This window comes from Pelophylax lessonae (assembly GCF_965119305.1).
Source record: "Pelophylax lessonae genome assembly, chromosome: 5".
Classification (NCBI taxonomy): domain Eukaryota; kingdom Metazoa; phylum Chordata; class Amphibia; order Anura; family Ranidae; genus Pelophylax; species Pelophylax lessonae.
In genome coordinates this window covers 446,383,924-446,399,873 of record NC_138772.1, presented here as the reverse complement: position 1 = coordinate 446,399,873, position 15,950 = coordinate 446,383,924, and the positions used below count along the sequence as shown (strand labels likewise).

The following is a 15,950-nucleotide window of genomic DNA, read 5'->3' as shown; positions in this document are numbered from 1 at the left end:
CAGGTTCCCGGTTTGTCTTTACGGATGGACCCCGTAAGGGCTGGCCGTGTCTGCTGCGACCATTTTCGGATGGATCAGGCAGATGGTGGTGCAGGCCTACTCCATTAAGGGTCAGGATCCTTCTTTCCCTGTTAAGGTGCATTCTACAAGGGCGCTTAGTGCCTCTTTGGCCTTCCGTCATCAGGCATCAGTGGTGCAGGTTTGCAAGGCGGCCATCTGGTCGTCCATGCATGCTTTGACAAAATGTTATAAGGTGGATGTGTTGGCATCTGTGGATGCTGCCTTGTGCCACAAGGTTTTGCAGGCCGCTGTTGGAGAGGATTAGTCCTCTTTGAGGGTTTATTGCTGTGTTCTTCCCACCCCTCATGTTGACACTGCTTTGGGATGTCCCAAAGGTCCAGAACATATGGAGCTGTGTCCGTCAATAAATGAAAGAGAAAACTGGATTTTGTCTTACCCTAAAATTATTTTCTCTGATGTTTATTGACGGACACAGCACCCGCCCCTCTATTGAGTTGGGTTATATGTTCTTCTGATACTGCTTGTTACAAAACTGAAGTCCTAAAGCAGGAAGTGGGAGTATATTCCCTGGGTATTTGGGTCAAACTTTTTTCCGCCTAGTGTCCTCCTGTAGGGGGCAGCATAAACCCAAGGGTCCAGAAGATAAGGAGCTGTGTCCGTCAATAAACATCCGAGAAAAGGATTTTACGGTAAGACAAAAATCCAGTTTTCCTGCTTTTGGGTACCCCTTTCTAGCAGTCAGGACCAGTGTGTGTCCCCCATTGGTCAGCATGTCATAATAACTGACAAAAAAAAAACCTCTGCTCCCATGATGTCCATGAAGGTAGAATTGTCTGCCTTTCTCTAATTTTATACCCCAGAGGAACTCTTAAAATAATTTGAGGTCTCAGAGAACCCCTGCCAAAAACAATTTATTGGAGGTCATTGGGTGTCATGCTGCTGGCTCTGCCAACTACCATTGGACTCAAACTGTGCAGCAGTTGGGAGGGAGGTCAATCAGCCACAACCCAAAGAACCTCTAGCAACCTCTGGAGGAACCCTAGGGTTCCATGGCTGATCAGATGTACTATAAGGCTGGCAACCGTGGTTTAAAGGGGGCAGCACAGTCTGGAGCCTGTAGTTGGGCTTTAATTTGACTTTTTTGTAAATTGTAAAGCTTCCCTTTAATAGCTTTAAGAGTTGAAGGAGGGGGGTGATTGGATTGTGGGAGTACCACAAGATTACAGCTCCGTTTACATATACACGTTTTAGGTGTATTGTAAATTGGGTACTTTGAAAAGTGTTTTTCACCAATTGTGTTAGAGATCAGTGGTAAAGCAAATAAACATGTCTAAAACACAAGGCACTGATCATGCAATGCATTCAACGCGCACAGATGTGAACAGGGCTCTTTTTTTTTTTTTTTTTTGTCATTCTTGCCGTATATTTCAACCTTGGTGTCACTAATCATCTGCCATCAACTTTTTGAAAATTATTATTTAACAGTTTTCACTGATTTGTTCTTGAGAACTTGCGTATCATTCAGGATATACACCGCTCAATGAGATGTTAATTGTTTATCTAATCAAGCTGTCTTCTTTCAGAAAATTAACAGGCGCATGCACTTCTCGAAGACAAAACACAGCAAGTTCAATGAGTCTGGGCAGCTGAGTGCTTTCTACTTCTTCTCTTGTGTCTGGGGGACGAGCATCATTGTCTCAGTAAGTAAACTCAGGCCTGTCTTGTCCTTTTTTTTTTTTTTTTTTCTTTTTTTTACACTTTTTTTTTTTTCCCCCAGTATTTTTATAATAGCTGCAGGGGATAATCTAATGGGGGTGAGTGAAGTATGTTTTTTTTAGGTAGAGGTGGGGTAGGCTTCCCTGAATACGTGTGTTTTCATTTATTATTAGAATAGAAAACGAATTTATCAGGGAAGCCTACCCTACCTCCACCTACAAAACTGTACTTGAGTCATCTCCACCAGATAGGCAATATCCTTTATGGTTAATTTTGTTGCATTGTATGTTTGAGATTGGTTCATTCATTTCTGACCTTGGATTGGACAACATAAAAGATATCTGTGGATAAGCCTGGACTTATGCATGGGGCCATGTGGCTTCCTGGGAAATTTAATGAACAAGAAAATTGATGTGTTCTTACGTGTGCTAAACCATCTGCTTTTCTGACATTGGGGATCCTGTTGCGTTCATAAGCAAACCATAAAGAAGGTCAGATGCACTGCAGAATCCACATAGAGGATTGGTTCCAGTCATGCTGTATAAAAGATTATAGAAATCTTGTGAGCAAATAACTTCCTGTGCTCTCAGCTGCACTCATCAGTTAGCACTTTTCCCACTTCTCTCTGTGTTCTACACAACACCTCCCCTTTAGGTTATTGAAAATAGAGGGAAGGTATTTTGTGGCCCTGTCTAGGGTGACAATGCTGCTGCATTGAGGATACAGTACAGTAAGCATTTATTGTAACCGTAAGACAAAAAGTATTTTACTGACTGCATTGCCAGGTAAGGGGAATAACAAAAGGAAGAAAACAAATGCAGCCACCACATCTAAGTACCGGTGAGCTGCTATATATTCGATTTTTGTTCTTGAGGTTTAATACATTTTTAGAAGCAGTTTACCAAGTTTGTGTTATGCAGTTCGCAATGGCTATCTAATATTATGTAGCCAAGCATCTGGGTAAACTGGTTCATAAAAATGGCCATGGAGCATGTGGCTTTTCTACATAATCTACAACTGGCAGCTCCACCTGTTTTTTAACAAACAAAAACTATAGGGCCCCTTACACACCGGGCGGGCTCCATTGAAATCCGCCTGCTCAGAAGGGTATCTGTTCGCTGATCCCCACTTAGCAGGTAGATGGCTGGTCCATGTCTGCTATGCTTATGCAGAGCAGACACAGCCACAGCCCGCTCTCCTTTGTGCGGTTGGATGTAAATGAACTGCTTGTCTGTTTACACCCGGCTGTCTTCCAATCCATTCCACCAGAGGGATGTGAAAGAGATCCCCATCTGTCTTGTTTTTAGCAGAAAGGATTTGATGTCAGCAGGTGTCAATGGACAGATGTCCGTTGACACCTGTCGCTCCATAGAGGAAACTGGAGGGTGGACCTGATCAGTCTGCTTGTGTGAAACTACCCTTAAAGCGGTTGTATCCTCACAACAAAAACAAACCTGCAAGACAAAGGCATAATGAGCTAGTATGTATCGCATACTAGCTCATTATGAAATACCTTAAAACAAAGCCCCGACACGGTCGGCCAGACAGGGGAGCTGTCATGTTCCCTCTGTGTCTCTTCTGGGTTCGGCGGCTCCGGCGCTGTGAGTGGCCAGAGCTGCGATGACATGCGCAGGAGTTTTCTTTCAGGCAAGGAGCCGGCAAAGAGCTCTGAAGGTCCGCCGGACCTTCAGAGCGCATGCGCCACTGCTGTCAGCGGCTGCATGCAGCGCTTATATCTTCTAAACCGTGCAGGTTTAGGAGATATTCATTTTACCTACAGGTAAGCCCTTTTATAGGCTTACCTGTAGGCAAAAGTTTAATGGCGGAGTATACTTCCACTTTAAGGACACTTCCACCCAAAGCAGATAATTTTAGCATTGTGTGGTTACTGACAAGTTGAGTAATATGCTGGCTTTTTATCATTGGCAACTCCAGTGGTGCTAACCTCATCCACCAAATTTCTGTGCAAATTATGTTGTGCAAACAGATGATGGTGACATCATTCCGGGTTATTTCTACATAGTGAGAAATAAATCATTTACAAGTCCAATTGCCAGTTTGGTATTTTCATTATGGCTTTGTATGAGAGATGCATCCTGCTTCCAGGGAGGTCTTGCATTTAATATTGGTGAAAATGAAAGGGGAAATTCTGTTTAGCAAGGCTTAAACATATGTCAACAATATAATCCGGACTGTTTTCTTAGCAGTGTGCCATTAATCATCGAATAATATGGGCAAAGCAGTGCTGTGATGGCCTCTTAAGAATGAATAGATCGAACTCCCTGTCATTCTCCTAAACTGAAGAGCGTGCAGTGTTTGTGGCATTAGTTGCCATAGAGACCATTTCTGAACAGTAATGTTATTTTCAGCAAAATAGCTACCTGCACAACCACTAATTAGAATGTTTGGATACTGCTTTAATGATTAAAGAATGAAGCCTAATTTACCGCAAAAAAAGGTTTTGTGATGCTCAGTCAACATGTAACTGTGCTGTTGTTATTGGTAATATTTCTTTATAGTTGTATTTATAATGGTCATTGTCTGTTTAGGAGAATTATTTCGCAGATCCAACAAGTTTATGGAAAGGCTACCCCCACACCTACTTCCCGTAAGTAATTTCTTTGTCTTTTATGTCGTTAAAAAAAAACGAAATACCATTTCAGTCCAGCTGATTCTGGCCCCTTTGTTATTTTTTTTAAGAGATCTACTGTGGTTGTCTCTAAATTGTGCAGGATATTTGTTCCTGTTGAATTGCTCAGAGTTTTGGTAAAGATAGAGTTCTCACAAGCAGTACGTTCTTTCGAATTTCCCTTAAAGCAGGGGTGGGGAACCTACGGCCCGAGGGCGGTATGCGGCCCGCAAAGTCATCTGGTCCGGCCCTCCGTGCAGCTGAGGCTGTGTCTCAGCTGATCTGTCAGAACTGAGCCGATGCTTCCTGTATAGTTCCGGCTCCATTCTGACAGTCTGAGTGAGTCACAGGCGGAGTGATATCAAATGCTCTCCGCCTGTGACCAATACAGACATCGCCTCTTCCTCCAGCGCAGCTACACGCTACACTTCTCCTAGCCAGCATTTTCCGCCAGCAGTACTCACAGCAGTACCAGCAATACCCACAGAAGTACCAGCTAGAGCCAGCAGTACCCACAGCAGTACTAGCCAAAGCCAGCAGTACCAACAGCAGTACCAGCCATAGCCAGAAGTACCCACAGCAGAACCAGCAGTACCAGCCAGAGTCAGCAGTACCCACAGCAGTACCAGCCAGCGGTACCCACAGCAGTACCAGCCAGCAGTACCTACAGCACAGTACCAGCCAGCAGTACCCACAGCATTACCAGCCAGCAGTACCCACAGCACTACCTGCCTGAGCCAGCAGTACCCACAGCAGTACCAGCCAGCAGTACTAGCCAGTAGTACCAGCCTGAGCTAGCAGTATCAGCCAGCAGTACCCACAGCACAGTACCAGCCTGAGCCAGCAGTACCCACAGCAGTACCTACAGCACAGTACCAGCCTAAATCGGCAGTACCCACAGCAGTACCAGCCAGCAGTACCCAGAGCAGTACCAGCCAGCAGTACCCACAGCACAGTACAAGCCAGCAGTACCAGCCTGAGCCAGCAGTGCCAGCCAGCTGTACCCACCAGCAGTACCAGCCAGCTATACCCACCAGCAGTACCAACCAGCAGTACCCATGAGCAGTTCTTTTCAAAACTTACCACCACAAAGAGTCGACTGCACTCCAGACTGACCGACGCAAACATGGAAAACCAGTTCCAAGTAGCAACATCATCAATACCAGCTAACATCACACACCTCACCAAACAGAAGCAGTTGCAGCCATCAATTTAGGGGTGAGGTAATTAAATGTTTGACTAAATATAACAGGTACATTTTTAAGTTGTTAATTTTGTACGACCCCCGAAGGATTTTATAAATACCCAAATGGCCCTTGGCAGAAAAAAGGTTCCCCACCCCTACCTTAAAGGATAACTTCACTTTAGGAACATGTTACATATTCCACCCATTTTTATGTTCCAGCATCTGTAGCCTCTACCCCCCAATTCCCCCCTCCCTGTGACAATGGGCCAGGGATCTTCTCCCCGCACCTGCTGTCACCATTTGAAGACAGCGCAGCCATGCAGGGCTCCACCCACATGGCCACATAATTCATTTACAGTTTCCTGTGAATGAATGCCTACAGGTACTTTCAGCCATTGCAGTTGATGGCTTGTAGTTTTCAAAGAGCTGCGAGGGCACTGGTGAGCGTCCTCGTAGTCCATTGATCTTCCTGATTGTGTGGTGCTGAGCTCACACAGCCGCGTCGTAAACTACAAGTCCAGTTTTCCACCAAGGCAAATGGTTATCAACATAGAACATAGGTGCATAGATCAAAATTTGTACAAAAATTCTAAGTATATTTGACGGCTTGACAAATGTAAATCAAAAGTAGTTTAAAATTTTGTTTGCTTTTAACATTCTATTTTGCACTTTACCTAATGAAAACCACATACACTATTAGAAGTTCATTTAAAAAAGTTCATTCAAAACAAATTTTTTTCCCATATTTCTACTTTGAATTTTTTCATTACTGCGGTTAAGACTAACATCTTTTTGACTTTAATAAAGCCCCGTACACACGTACCGATTGTCGGCCGATTGTAGGCTTGTTAGTATGATGCTTCCGACAGCCGACAGCGCACTTTCGGCTGAAAAGAATCTGTCGTGTAGACATTAAAATTTTTGTTGGCCAACACCAGAACGGCCGATTGTTCGCCAGTCAGTACAGAATTCGGCCGACAATCAGCAGATTTGCAAGACTGGGCATGCTCAGAAAAGAAAAAACACACGGAAAGTTAACCATCACATGACATCACTTCTGCAGTCGGCTGTTGTTGGCCGACAAAATTCGTGTTCAGTCTTTTGCAGTTTTCATCAGACACGACAGCCCTGGACAAAAGACGGCCGATCGTTCGGCCGACGATCGGTACGTGTGTACGGGGCATTACGATTAGAAAATTGATCATGCTTAAAATTAAAAATTTTGAGTGAAGTTCTAATAGTGTAAAACAGGCTTTAGAAATGTTTTTTTGTGGCTTTTTCTTTTCCCTTATGTCTCTGGGACTGCAGTGCTGGGAAATCCCTCTGAAGGAAATGTATGGGGTATGTAAAAAAACAAAAAATACATACTCCCCTCCATGCTGCGGTATCGGTCTAATGCTGCAGCTGTCCCCCACCAGCTTTAAGCAAGAACTAAGTGATCCTTTTTAAACTCTCCTAATTGATTTTTCACGATGTAAAATAAATGAATGATCCCAGAAATCAAGCCACGAAAGAGGAACACCTTTGTTTTCCTCCAGGGTGGGTGCTATATTTCTAGATCATATTAACTCCTACAAAATCACAATTAGGGGTTAAAACTGCTGATGTTTAGGACACAAAGGCACCAGAAAGTAGCATTCTGTATCTGCCGCTTCATTTAAATACTAGGTTATTTGCAAATGCTCGGAGACTTCCTGGTGATCCTATTGGCCCATCATCACAATGGTATCCCTCACTGGCTATTGGAAATGCGAGGAAAGCTGCAGGAAGCAGACCAACTTATACAAACAGGCATCTGTCCGGAAACGCTGAAGCTTTGCCCGGTCAGACCAGCTTTGGCAAAGTAGATGATACTGAATTTTTTAGCAGATTTGTGCAAACTACTCTGTGATACCTGTTGGCAGCTTTAAAGGGGCAGTTTTTTTAGAAATAAACCGGTAACTTAGTTTACCAGGCCCACTCAACAATGTAATTTTTTTTATGGCGTTGGCTTTTTAAAACCTATTTAATTTAGAGAATTTTTTTTAAACTGCTTTTATTTATTTATTTTTAGTCTTGACCTTTTGTTAAATTTGTTTGGTCTTCAAGAGCCATTGTTCACAACTTCACAAGTAACATGATTCTCAGAATAGAACTGCCTAAGTGGGTGGCCATGGAGCACTAGGTCTCATGTATGTGACTAGAATTTTTTTTTTTGTATGTAGGAGTAAAAGCAAAGCTCAAACTGACCTTGGTTAATCTTTGTATTATCTTTTATACCTAAAAGTAGAGAGGAGAACTTAGATTCCAGCTGATCTTCTTCCTTTACAGAATGGCAATACTTTGTGTTTCAGTATAGTGCACTAAAGTTTTCTATGTTGTCTTGTTTTACACTCTTTCTTATATATTCATAATTGAAATACAATCTATTTTTAATGGGTTTTATTTGCAGATTCCAGATGAAGTTTTTCTATGTTTCACAACTGGCCTACTGGTTCCATGCCTTCCCTGAACTTTATTTCCAGAAAACAAAAAAGGTAATTTATAATGTTTACTTTATCGCTAAGAATTATGCCTAGTACACACGATGAAAAAATCGGACGAAAAATACCGCTTTCGGAGCGACCGTCTGATCGTTAGTACACAGCTTTCAAGAGCCAAACGCAACCATTCATGCGAAAATCTCCGAAGGGACAAACACGAAGATTTTTATCGTATGTTAACAGAGGGAACATTTTTCGTGTAATTGGTATTGTATTTGTACAAAGAAAATTGTGCCAACAACACCACACATGTTTAGAAATGAAAGAATACATTACAATACATTACATCACTTCTGAAGTTGTACGAGAATTTTAATATTTTTACCAACTTCTTGATTTTCGACATGAAACTTGCATCCAAAACAAGATCATTCATCCGATATTCTTATCGTGTGTACGAGGCTTTAAAAGCTGGCCAGGAGGAAGATTTATAATGCGTCTCTTTCATCCTTGTGTAGTAATTGGCAAAAATCAGATCCTATAGATCCAAATTCCAGCAATCTTTCTTGAGGCAGGCAATCTAAGAAAAAGAGACTGAGGAATTGCAAGCACTCTGCAATTGTTTTTTTTGGACACTAAGAACAGTAGGTTGTCATTGGCCTAAAAGCTCTTTCTCTCTATTTCATACTAACTTCTGTGAAAGGCTCAGCATACCACTCTGAGCAATAAATGATTTAATAGAAATCCTTAGGAGTCAATAGAAAAGCCATAGAATCACACACAGTAAAACTCTAACGTAAGAATTATCTGTCAGCATGTCTTTATGAATACATCATGCAGAATTAGATGATTATTTAAGGGTAAAGTTATGTAATTCTGAGATTTGCCCACACTGTAGTACACTGAATGTGGTGTGCACTCTCAGGAGGTGAAGGGAATGGTGCTGGGCCCATTTATAGCCCAGGCCTACACAGCAAAGGTGTACACAGTACATGACGTTTTCAGGAGGGAACATGCAGGGTGTATTTAAACAGCCAAAAACGCCACTTCAGCATGGCTGGTGAACATTAGAAATCTGTTTCAGTGGTCAAGCGATCGATGTCCGCATACATTGAAGCATGAGAAGTTTACTAACTCTATATAATATAAAAAGTAATTCAGCCCTGTAAATATGAAAAAACAAATGTGAAATTTATTAAAAAAAAACATGAAAATCATAAAGTGTCCATAATCGTATATGAATATTAACAGCATTAAATCTGTGTGATGAAAAAGTGTTTAATGTGCTATATAATCTGTAACGGTGAATTTATCAAAGCATAAAAAATATCCTAAATAATAAAAAAAAAAGTGTCCACAGAAATCAACCCAAGTGAGAAGCAAAACAGTGCTCTTTTGCCAAGTGCAGTTTTTGCCTTCACCAAATAGTTAAAATGCAAACTCACCAGAATGAATTGCTGTCTAAATTATAAGACAGCAATTGCGCCCTCAGCTGGTGATATTTCCTCTCGAAATGTCACTGTCAGATTTGCAAATATAATGGATCTCCCAATCATCAAGATGAGGCCCTAAGGCAGCCCTCAAATTATTCACTCGCCTGCTCGCATTTTGCGAGTGAAAAATCATTGAATGCGAGCAAGGAGAGGAAGAGACAGAACACTGTCTGGACGTGCAGGGGTGGGCAGTGTCCATATCTATGATGAGGGGGGGAGGGGGCGCTCTAGGAGCTTCTGCCTTCACCTGCCTGACAGGAGTGAATGTCATTCTCCCTCCTGTTATTGCAGCAGCACAATGCATGATTTCTGGACTCCTCCGTTCCAGCCACTTATCTCTCCTGCAGCCTTTAATCACTTCTCTCCTTCCAAGCTCCCCTCCCCTGTTGGTTTGTTCTACTCGGCCAGGTTACTTTCACTTTGTCCGTCTCCTCGCACTTGTCTTTATCTTCCCTGCACAATGATAAGTCAGCAGCAATTTTTGTACTCCTCTGTTCACATTAACCCTTCATATACTTCTATCTTTCAGCTGTCCTCTCCATAAATCTGTACTCTATGTCCTGCAGCCTCTGGTCCCAGCTCTGAGCATTCCAAGCAGCCATGACCCTGTCCTGTCCCAAAATACAGCCTTAGCACTTTCTCTACAGCCCTTCTCTCTGCTCTTCATTAACATTTAACATATATTCTTACAACCCAGACCCCCCCCCCCCCCTATTCACTCTCTTATCCCTAATAACTGGTGAACTGTGGTTTGGCCAGTGTGATTGTATGTGCGTTTTACCTGGATTTTAGGTGCATTTCTATTGAATTTCTATTACAAAGTGCGTTTTCATGAAAGCGCTTTAAAGTCCTGCATGTTGCATCTTTGATGCGGCTTCAGAAAATGCACTGTGTAATAGAATTCAATAGAAATGCACCTAAAATCCAGGTAAAACGCACATACAATCACACTGTTGTTATTAATATTTATTTGTGCAACTTCTGCAGTCATGCAAAAACATTTAACAGTGTAATTTTCTAAAAAAATTTAGGGGCAGGGTAGGGGTTAGGTGGGGCAAGTAGTGGCGAGTAACCCTTAAGGCCTGGCTAGTAGCTCAGGACTTGAAATTTTGAGCCCTGCCCTAAGGGATGTCTCAGCCAGCCAGACGAGGTCAATCATCAAGCACAAGAGAAAATACTCAATGTAGTATTTGAAAAATATATAAATGAAAATAAAACAACCAAAATACAATGAGATAAAACTCCTAGACTCATAACATCAAAATACCAGATCCCTAGGCAAAAAAACCGTGGCGGATAAAAAAAAACAAAGGTCCAGTGTAGTGCAAATGGATTTAATAGTGCAAAATACACTTCCATCTGGTGCCGCCACACTAAGCTTAGAATGGCGGCTGGACCTCAGGCATATCATCAAGTTTGATGATTGACAAATGTAATGGATCTCCCAATCTGACAGTGACATTTCGAGAGGAAATATATCACCAGCTGAAGGCACAATTGCTGTCCTATAATTTAGACAGCAATTCTGGTGAGTTTGCATTTTAACTATTTGGTGAAGGCAAAAACTGCACGGGTGATATCGAAGATATATTCTTTCCACTTGGCAACAGAGCACCGTTTTGCTTCTCACTTGGGTTGATTTCTATTGACAGTTTTTTTATTATGTAGGATATTTCATTATATTTGTGTTTTTATGCTTTGATAAATTCACTTAGATTTAATATATAGCACATTGAGCACCTTTTCATCACAAAGATTTAATGCTATGAACATTAATTTATGATTATGTACACTTTATTATTTTCATGTTTTTTATGAATTTCAGTTTTTTGTTTTTTCATTTTTACAGCGCTGCATTACTTTTTATATTATTTATTCAAGTGTTGGTATATTTGCACTTTTTACATGCTGCTGATTTTTGTGTATTAGCGCTGACTTTACACAATTTTTTTTTATTTTGATATTTGAATACTAACTATAACTTACAGGAATATTGTTCACATTGAGTCTATTGAAGGAACGCTTTGAAAACATAGCAACATTGTAAGGGTCCTTTCACACGGGCGCTCCTTATGTCCGTATTTCATCCCATTTTTTTGCGGATGAAAAACTGACATAATGCATGTCAATGGGATTGCGGATGACCATCTGCTGACATCCGATTTGCGTCCTTTCCGATCAGTTCAGTTTTTTTGAACGGAAGAGAACCCTATTTTTCTTCCGTTTTAAAAAAAAAACGGAACTGACGCAAAAACGGATGTCAGCGGTGTCATCCGCTGACATCCGCAATCTCATTGACATGCAAACGGATGGGATGATAAACGGACATACGGACCAGATGACACAAGTGTCATCCGTGTCCGTAAAAAAAAAAAAGTGCCGGAGCAGATCTAAAAACGGTCCGCCCCGTGTGAAAGGACCCTAAGGGTCATCAAAAAAGCCAACAGCATGGAAAGTGCAGGTTTTAGAATTCGTTACCACCAGGCACAGGTGCCTTGTATGCAGGTACAAATGTGGCAATATGCCTGTGGGACTTTGGAAAATGGGGAGCAAAATCGCAACACCATAGCTATGTTAAATATAATCATTTTCTTTGATGGGGCTACATAGTGATGGTGCCATATTGCTATGGTCTATATGTTGCCTTCTGGATAGTCATTTTAAACTATTTGGATGTGTGCAAAGCCTTGCACTTGGGGACAAATTCATACTTTTTAAAGCCCCATATTTTTAAAGCTTTTCTAAAACACTGTTTATACTTGTGAACTATACCATGCACCACAGGAACACTTTGCTTGCTGAAGGTGGAGAAGCTCTTCACAAGCTAGGCAGTGATCAGGTTCATGTCGGGATATTCAGGCTTTTTGTGGACCTTTAGCAGGCAGGGCATATGTGAATTCATACATATTCTTGAATTAAAAAGGAAACATGAATATAACTAGGATGTTCACAGTGAATTCTCTGCCTTTCAGGAAGATATACCTCGTCAGCTGGTGTATATTGGACTATATCTCTTTCATATTATAGGCGCATATGTATTAAAGTAAGTATACTTATGAGTTCTATAATTTTTCTCATCTGAAGATAACCGGACTAAAATGAAGCTGAAGGTTGTAAATCTACACGAGCAGTATTGGGAAATTAGGTGCGAAGAGAGGATCCCACTGTCAGAACCGGGGATCGGGGATTGAGTGGGGCTTCTGCATTAGTTATATATTGCTAAATATGGGTGTAACATGGTACTAAAGGTGAACTTAACCTTTAAGAATGATATGCAAAAATCGGCACGCTGTGATGTATGCCAATAGGTTAATTTAGCAGGCTGTATGGTCGATTTATACATTTTGTGATTTTTATCTGACTGTGTCAGTGTTGTACCTCAGATGAACCAATACTCGGCAGCTCACTGCTCTCCTCTGGGAACCCCTTTTTCTTTAGAATGTTTTCCTGTAGCCTCATTTATTTAGAGTAACTGGTCAGGGTATGAATATGGAAGCTGCAATTTTTGACTTGCTATGGGGCCCTTCACTACCAAATATTTCAATGACCTGAAACTAATTTTCAGCCATTGAATTCTGAAAAATCTGATTTCTAGGTTGGTGACCATCTAGGAGGTAGATCAGCCCACACCTTTTGAGGATCTATACTAAAGCAAAACCCTCAATCCCCCTGAAAGTCAATTGTTATGGCCGGTTTTGCCAATTGATGGCACTCAGTCCTGCAGATTGGCCTCTCTTGATCTCCATACATGCTGCAGTTCAGTGCTTCAGAAAGGACCGAGGTCATTTTAACAGTAGGATAGCTGGATAACTAGCATTTCCTGGAGAGGTCTGTAATAGCAGTCTCCAGATTATTACTAAGGGTTACCTTTAAAAGCCAAGTCCACCTTTAAAAAAAAAAAAAAAAAACGCACATATATTTGCAAGGAAAAAAAGTGTGCATTTAATATTTCTTTTGCAAATCGCCATGCAAAACATTGAAACTTTGATCAGTAGATCACGGATGCAATGTCAAGCTACTTCAGACTGTTCCTCCAGCTCTCTGTTCATACTGAGGTATAGACTTTCAGTTAAAGAGCTGGAGGAAGCATCAATGGGCTACGAGTGGGGTGATCACTGCACTTATGTTCCATTGAGAACTACCAGTCCATCTGCCATGGTGGCAGCACCTTCACAGATCTCTGTTGGGGGAGGGGGGATTTGTCAGGGTCCCATTTTCACCAGGTTACATAAATTTGGATGTAACATGGTGGAAAGTGTGGAGTTAGCCTTTAAATGAAATCAGAACCAAGTTATATGAAACTTGTGTTTTGGTGAAAATGCTAGAATTCTGGCTGTCAAGGCAACGGCTCCTGTATTTCTGGAAAAAAAAAAAAAAAAGATCAGGAGTTTAGCTTTACCATCTGCATGTGGTCACTGTCTGACCTGATGTCTCTGAAATGCATGTATCGGTATAACATTACAGACCTATGTTTGATATTATTATGGTCATTATGAAATGTGTTTTATTTGATAAACATCCATGTGTTTCCATACATTTTCTTTTTGTGTATTTTACAGCTTAACCCACCTTGGCCTTGTTCTGCTGGTTCTTCATTACTTCGTAGAGTTTCTGTTTCACATCTCTCGACTTTTTTACTTCAGTAATGAGAAATATCAGAAAGGGTAGGTGTCAATACCACTTCATAATTGCAGTAACAAATAAAAACAACACATGGGTAATGTTGGCATTGAAATAAGAGCCATGATTTATTTTATTTTCTTTCTTGGGGTAGAGACCTTTTTTTCAATATATATATATATATATATATATATATATATATATATATATATATATATATATATATATATATATATATATATATATATATATATATATATATATATATATATATATATATATATATAAATAAAAATATACACAAAGTTGAAGTCTACACTGCAGTTCGAATTTTTGACTGTCCACAAGCAGTTTTGGGGCTAGTTCACACCTGAATCGCACAGGAACGCGATCCGCATGCCTGTTCGATTCTGTGCGGTGTGGTTTTCAGCCCATTCATTTAAATGCGCTGAAATCAAACTAGAGCAAATAGTAGTGCATGTTCTCCTTTTCAAAGACCCACTGCACCAAATCACATGTTATTGAGGTGCCATGCGATGCAGAATGCACACCCATAATTTAAACTGGCCCTTTAACTGATTGTAAACAATCACTTTGTTAAACAACTTATTCAGTTTAAAATAGAAATTAAAGGCAAAACATTTTGTATAGTTCTAAAAGATAAAATACATTATGAACACCTTTTTCATAAGTGATCACGTTCCCTCTATTCTCAGCTGCAAAAGTGCTCCAGGGGAGGTGAAGCAGCACACTGAGCTTATCAGTAAATGGCTGTGCAGCGGGGGCATGTCAGGACAGGTCTGATCATTGGAGGAGAGTACACGGAGTTCTCAGCATAGCTGGAGAAATGCCCACGATGTGTTCTCCTGCTTAGTTTGGTCAGTTTTAAATAGAAAAGCAAGGGGACTAGCAGAAACACTGGGGATTTCACATAAAGGAAGCAATACAAAGAGAACAGGATATTTTCTCATACAAGTACATGGTACAGCAGGCAGCATTACATAAACACACATTGTTTTCACCAAACAAAAAAAAAACATAAAATAAAAGTAAACAAATTCTAGAGGAAAATCACTGCCATTTATTTTATTACACAGTTCAAGTTCTTTTTCGAATAGGTAAGTGGGTGACACCGGTACTTGGTAGTACAAAAGCATTGATCTGCGGTGTAACATAATTAGTGACAGGCACTGTTGTTAGAGAGCAACTATTTTTTGAATCTGAGTGAGGTTCTCTTTGTTCAAACTTTTTTAAAACTTAGTGTGTTTCTTTATCCTTAGTTTTCCATTCTAGTTCAGTTAACGAAGGCTGGACAAATCCATGGAGCCAGCTAGCCAGTCAATCTATAAATTCTTGGCACCTAACTTCTGTGATCCCTTTTCCATTATCAGTTGATGTACCTGACAACCATAAAACAAATACAATTAATTGTCCACTGTTTGTGTTTTATTTTGGTTTCCCCTGATCATGTTTAGTTTATCTACTGTGTCAGGAAATTTGTGTTTCTTTAACTCTGATTTTCTGTTTCCAGGTTTACATTGTGGGCTATTCTGTTTGTCCTGGGGCGTCTTCTTACACTTATACTATCTGTCCTTACTGTTGGATTTGGACTCGCTCGAGCAGAGAACCAGGTTTTGGACATCAGTTCTGGAAATTTCAATATTCTAGCAATCAGGTAGAACCCCTATGTTTGTGGTCATTTCGTGTTTTTACTATCACTTGTGTACTGTGTATTGTTCACAGTTCCCTTCTATAAGGGACAGCTTGGCAGGTAAAGAGGCATTGCTGATCTGGAGGCTCCCAAAAGCTTTGGAAAAAGTGTG

At 40.8% G+C, this 15,950-nt stretch overlaps 1 protein-coding gene across 1 annotated transcript in view; it reads left to right on the top strand.

Annotated features, from left to right (window-relative positions):
* Window positions 1-15,950, top strand: part of TRAM1 (translocation associated membrane protein 1) — a 68,854-nt gene that overhangs the window by 39,978 nt on the left and 12,926 nt on the right. The window contains exons 4-9 of the mRNA XM_082259670.1: window positions 1,605-1,721; window positions 4,287-4,345; window positions 7,984-8,068; window positions 12,480-12,550; window positions 14,067-14,171; window positions 15,659-15,802. Of these exons, the coding sequence (XP_082115796.1) occupies window positions 1,605-1,721; window positions 4,287-4,345; window positions 7,984-8,068; window positions 12,480-12,550; window positions 14,067-14,171; window positions 15,659-15,802 (581 nt within the window). The remainder of the gene's footprint in view (window positions 1-1,604; window positions 1,722-4,286; window positions 4,346-7,983; window positions 8,069-12,479; window positions 12,551-14,066; window positions 14,172-15,658; window positions 15,803-15,950) is intronic.